General features: G+C 42.1%; 1 protein-coding gene across 4 annotated transcripts in view; it reads right to left on the bottom strand.

Moving 5' to 3' along the window:
- Window positions 1-5,000, bottom strand: part of si:ch73-389k6.1 (uncharacterized) — a 36,992-nt gene that overhangs the window by 12,588 nt on the left and 19,404 nt on the right. For all 4 annotated transcript variants that reach the window (XM_056454468.1, XM_056454469.1, XM_056454465.1 and 1 more), the window contains 2 exons: window positions 3,890-4,163; window positions 1,607-1,784 (listed from right to left, as the gene is read on the bottom strand). In XM_056454468.1, the coding sequence (XP_056310443.1) occupies window positions 1,607-1,784; window positions 3,890-4,163 (452 nt within the window). The remainder of the gene's footprint in view (window positions 1-1,606; window positions 1,785-3,889; window positions 4,164-5,000) is intronic.

Raw genomic sequence — 5,000 nt, forward strand, 5'->3', positions numbered from 1 at the left:
ACCCTGATAGAAACCTATGTTAGAATTCTACAATGCGTGCCACATGCGGCCCGTCGCTGAGCATCGCTTCTGGTGTGCGGCCCCTTTTAGACACACACAAATACTATGTCAAACAGACTTTTATTTTGGATGTGATTAATCGTGATTAATAAAAACTCATTATATTTAATAAAAACAGCAAACAGCGCCCCCTCTGTTCAAAACACATATCGCGATTCATTTAAAAATTCTACCTATTTGAATCGTCACATATTTGAATCAATTTTCAACTGGCTCACAGTGAATCGTCACACCCCTGAAAATTAATAGACATTTAAAATAAACAGAAATAAACAGCGCTGTATGGTTTTCTGCGGAGTCTAGCGGTATTTAAATATAGAAGTTGAACAATCCAACGTAAAACATGGTCATCATTGAATAAACAATTAAAAAATGTCTATATTTTTATCTTTGCCTCTTTAATAAATAATCTAATTCTGCATTGAGACTATTTTAGATACACACATTGCAATATCGTTGCTTAAATGGCCCTAAAGCGGGTCACACACCGGACGCGCCGCTCAGAGCAGTGACAAGGCGTGCACATGACAGTTGGAAGTATCGCACACCAGATGCGCACATTCGCATGTTATTTAATACGAAACTATTCAGATGCCGCTCTGTGGCGTGGCAGAAATATGAACAGTGTCCTCAGTCGTGGCTGTGCGCCACGGATAGCTGCCGACTTGCGTTGCCGGTGTGTGTACCTTGATAGAAACCTGTGTGACCCCCTTTTGACGCACACAAATATTATGTCAAAACAAACTTTTATTTTGGATGTGATTAATAAAAACTCATTACATAATAATACTAAGACAGTAAACACAGCGCCCCCTCTGTTCAAAACCTGAATCACGATTCATTCAACATTTGTATTGATTTGAATCGTCACATATTTGAATAAATCGTCATGTCTCTGAAAATAAATGGATGTGAGTAAATGACATTTAAGAGAGTAAAGAGATGCCAAATAAATAAATAAATAGGACAGAGCAAAGATAAAAGAGAAATAAACAGCGCTGTATGGTTTTCTGTGGAGTCTAGCGGTATTTAAATATAGAAGTTGAACAATCCAACGTAAAACATGGTCATCATTGAATAAACAATTAAAAAATGTCTATATTTTTATCTTTGCCTCTTTAATAAATAATCTAATTCTGCATTGAGACTATTTTAGATACACACATTGCAATATCGTTGCCTAAATGGCCCTAAAGCGGGTCACACACCGGATGCGCCGCTCAGAGCAGCGACACGGCATGCACATGACAGTTGGAAGTATCGCACACCAGATGCGCACATTCGCATGTTATTTAACACTAAACTATTCAGATGGCGCTCTGTGGCGCGGCAGAAATATGAACAGTGTCCTCAGTCGTGGCTGTGTGCCAAGGATAGCTGCCGACTTGCGTTGCCGGTGTGTGTACCTTGATAGAAACCTGTGTGACCCCCTTTTGACACACACAGATATTATGTCAAAACAAACCTTTATTTTGGATGTGATTAATTGCGACATAATAATTTACATGATAATACTAAATATGAATGAGTAAATGATAAAGGTCACCTGCTATATCAGCTCTCATTTTCCCCGCCAGAACAACCTCGTGGCTCCGGCTCATCTTCTGCAGAAGGGCGTTCTGGTCCTGGTTCCACTTGTGGATGATGGTGGGTTCAAGGAACATCTTGGCATGTCTTCGGAAAGTACTATAGAGGTTCATCTTCAGGTTCATGGCCTTGAACATCTTTAACACAACAATAACAATAATAGTAATAATAAATCAGTCGTCCTGTCCATCTTTCAGTCAGAGCCGGAAAAAGAGCTTCTTTATGACAAAACGGTTTAGAATTTCCGGGTCTTGAGAAAGCCTCGTCTGAACGTCTGAAGTAGATTTTTGAAGTTTCAAACAGTTGGCAAAGATGGATGAGTACATGTATGTCAGCATGTTTCTAGCATGTTTCTAATATGTTTCTGGCTAGTGGTTGATAGGGGGTTCTGGGTGGTTGCTAAGGTGCTAAGGTTCAGAGTGGTTGCTAAGGCATTGCTAGAGTGTTCTGAGTGGTTGCTAAGTTGCTGCTAGGCGGTTGCTAATGTGTTTCTATGTGGTTGCCAAGGTGTTCTGAGTGGTTGCTAAGGTGTTGCTAGGTTGTTCCAGGTAGTTGTTAAGGTGTTGCTAGGGTATTCTGAGTGGTTGCTAGGCGGTTAATAAGGCATTGCTATGCGTTTACAAGGGTGTTCTGAGTAATTGCTATGGTATTTTGTGTGGTTGCTAAGATGCTGCTAGAGTGTTTTAAGTGGTTGTTAAGCCATTGCTGTGCAACTGCTAAGGTGTTTTAGGTCTTTGCTAGGTGGTTCTGAGTGGTTGCTAAGGCGTTGCTAAGGTGTTACTAGGTAGTTTCTAAGCTGTTCTGAGTGGTTGCTATGCGGTTGCTAGGTTGTTCTGAGTGGTTGCTAAGGCATTGCTAGGTGGTTGCTAGGTTGTTCAAGGTAGTTGCTAAGGCGTTGCTAGGGTGTTCTGAGTGGCTGCTAGGTGGTTGCTAAGGCTTTGCTAGGGTGTTCTGAGTAGTTACTAGGGCATTGTTAGGGTGTTCTAGGTGGTTACTAAGGTGTTGCTAAACGGTTGCTAAGGTGTTCTGAGTGGTTGCTAGGTCATTGCTGAAGTGTTGCTAGGTAGTTGCTAGGGTGTTCTGAGTGGTTGCTAAGGCATTGCTAGGCAGTTGCTAACATAATTAGCATGGTTCTAGTATGAATTAGCATTATGCTAGCATGTTTCTAGCTAATATTAGTATGTTGTTAACATGGCTCTAGCATAAATTAGCATGGTGCTAGCGTAATTGGTATGTTGTTACCATGTTTGTATGTTGTTATTATGTCCGGTGTAAAGTCAATGGCAGTTTTTTTACAATGGAAATCTATGGGACGGTTGCTAAGGTGACGTAAGTGGTTGCTAGGGTGTGGCTAGTAAGATGAAAGCACATCAGTGATTGGCAGATTGGTAATCTGAGGTACATGAGCCCAACTTTAAGTCTGTATGACAGTCTGAAACAAAATTAAGGTGTTTGGTCCAATGTTAGGTCAATGAGACTTTTCCGAGCATTGATATCGCAGTGTGATCATTCGCAACCGTCACATCGCAGGATATGCAACCATTTGTGACTTTAACTACGATTAATTTAATTTAATTACTTTTATTTTATCATTCAGTTACTGTACTTGAACACTGCGAGACTCGGGGAAACAATAAAACACTTAGTTTCCAAATAGAGATATGAAGACACCTGGTGAAACTATTCCTATTAAAGTCTCACGATACTGGAATTCAGTACCAATCGATACTGAAATTTTAAGGTGTCCAATTCCCGCTAACATTTAAGCACGTTCATACACAGCCCTGATTTGCTGTTGTGTTCATGTGCTCAACAGAAATGACAGTGATTGGCCTTTAAGGTCACCAGTTTCATCGAACTTACCGCTGTTTACTGAGTGTAACCACAGATGCAGGGACACTGGAGCGTTTTAAAGCCACAAAGATCAGCTGGTTTGTCTATAAGCTGACATACGAGCAATTCGCTGATGAATCGCGGTACATTCGGCACAAACCCATCAATTTCTCCTTTCTGGCTGATCTTTCTATGACGGAATTCTCTAAAACTACATCCCAGGCGTCTCTCTCATCAGTTACTAATGCTATATCTGATCGCACATCTATCCAGCATTGACGACACCAGCCTAAACTTTCAATGGTTTAGATTTCGTCTAGTAAAATAAATGATCTTGGTTTCCGCACTTAATTTTCCTTTCAATGCATCTCCAGCATGCGTATGGTTTAGTGTGTGCATATGAATGTACCCTCTGTATCTTGATGTAGGAGACTCCGCTGAAGTAAATGGCGGCGGACAGCTGGAGGTTTCCCACAGGAGTGCTGGCGATCAGAGGCTGGCTGCTCCACTGCCTGCTGAACTCGCAGTTGGGGCACAGCTGGTTCACGGAGATGTACGTCCCCATACGGGTCGGCCGGACCTTACAGGCCCTGCTGCAGACAGGACACTTCTCGAAGAGGCTGAGGAGGCACTGCTCGAACACGATGAACTTGGCATCCTTATGGGCCGGCACTTCTGGGGCTCTGCAGGAAAACATCTCGCCATGTTCACTTTGAAACGCAAATATGTCAATTGGCAATGTATTTTAAAATAATGATGTACTAAAGATGTAAAATAAGGTCCCTCGAGTGTGTGCAGTGAAGTTTGAGCTCAAGATAGCACACAGATAATGTTTACTAGCTCTCTGAAACTGACCCTTTTAAGGCTTTGATCTTAATTGTGGCGTTTTGGTGACTGTCGCTTTAAATGCAAATGAGATCTCTTTTCAGAAGAGGGCGGAGCTACAAATTACTGTGCATCAGATTCAAATCATGACTAACATCGTCAAGCAAAGTGTTTCTGCATCAAGTCTGATTAGAACAAATATAATTAACTCATGTTGACCAGTAGAGTGGTTTAATTTCACGGATGAAAGTGAAGAGCAAGAGGGACGGTGATTTAGTCGTGGACAAAAGCGTAAAGTGGGGGTGGGGTGTCTTGTACTATACGGGTGTACTTACACTATGCTATCCGAAATGTACCTAGGCTCGTTTCCCGGTTCGTTTGAAAGTGGAGTGTGGCGGACTACTCTAGGTAGTCCGTTAAGTCGCTCCATGGACGCGACGGCCCTGCATACAGCCTCAACTTTACATCAAGACACCTCCACAAATCGCACAGTGCTCTCGCGTCTGCATCAATCCATCTACAGTGCTCAGCATAACTGAGTGCACCCCATTTTGAAAGTGAATATTTGTATCCATTTCTCAGTGAATTTAGGTCACATGTTTTGGTTCGTTTAAACCAGGTGTGTCTAAACTCGGTCGTGGAGAGACGGTGTCCTGCAGATTTTAGCTCCAACTCGCTTCAACACACCTGCAAGG

Source organism: Danio aesculapii, chromosome 4, assembly GCF_903798145.1.
Source record: "Danio aesculapii chromosome 4, fDanAes4.1, whole genome shotgun sequence".
In the NCBI taxonomy this organism is placed as follows: domain Eukaryota; kingdom Metazoa; phylum Chordata; class Actinopteri; order Cypriniformes; family Danionidae; genus Danio; species Danio aesculapii.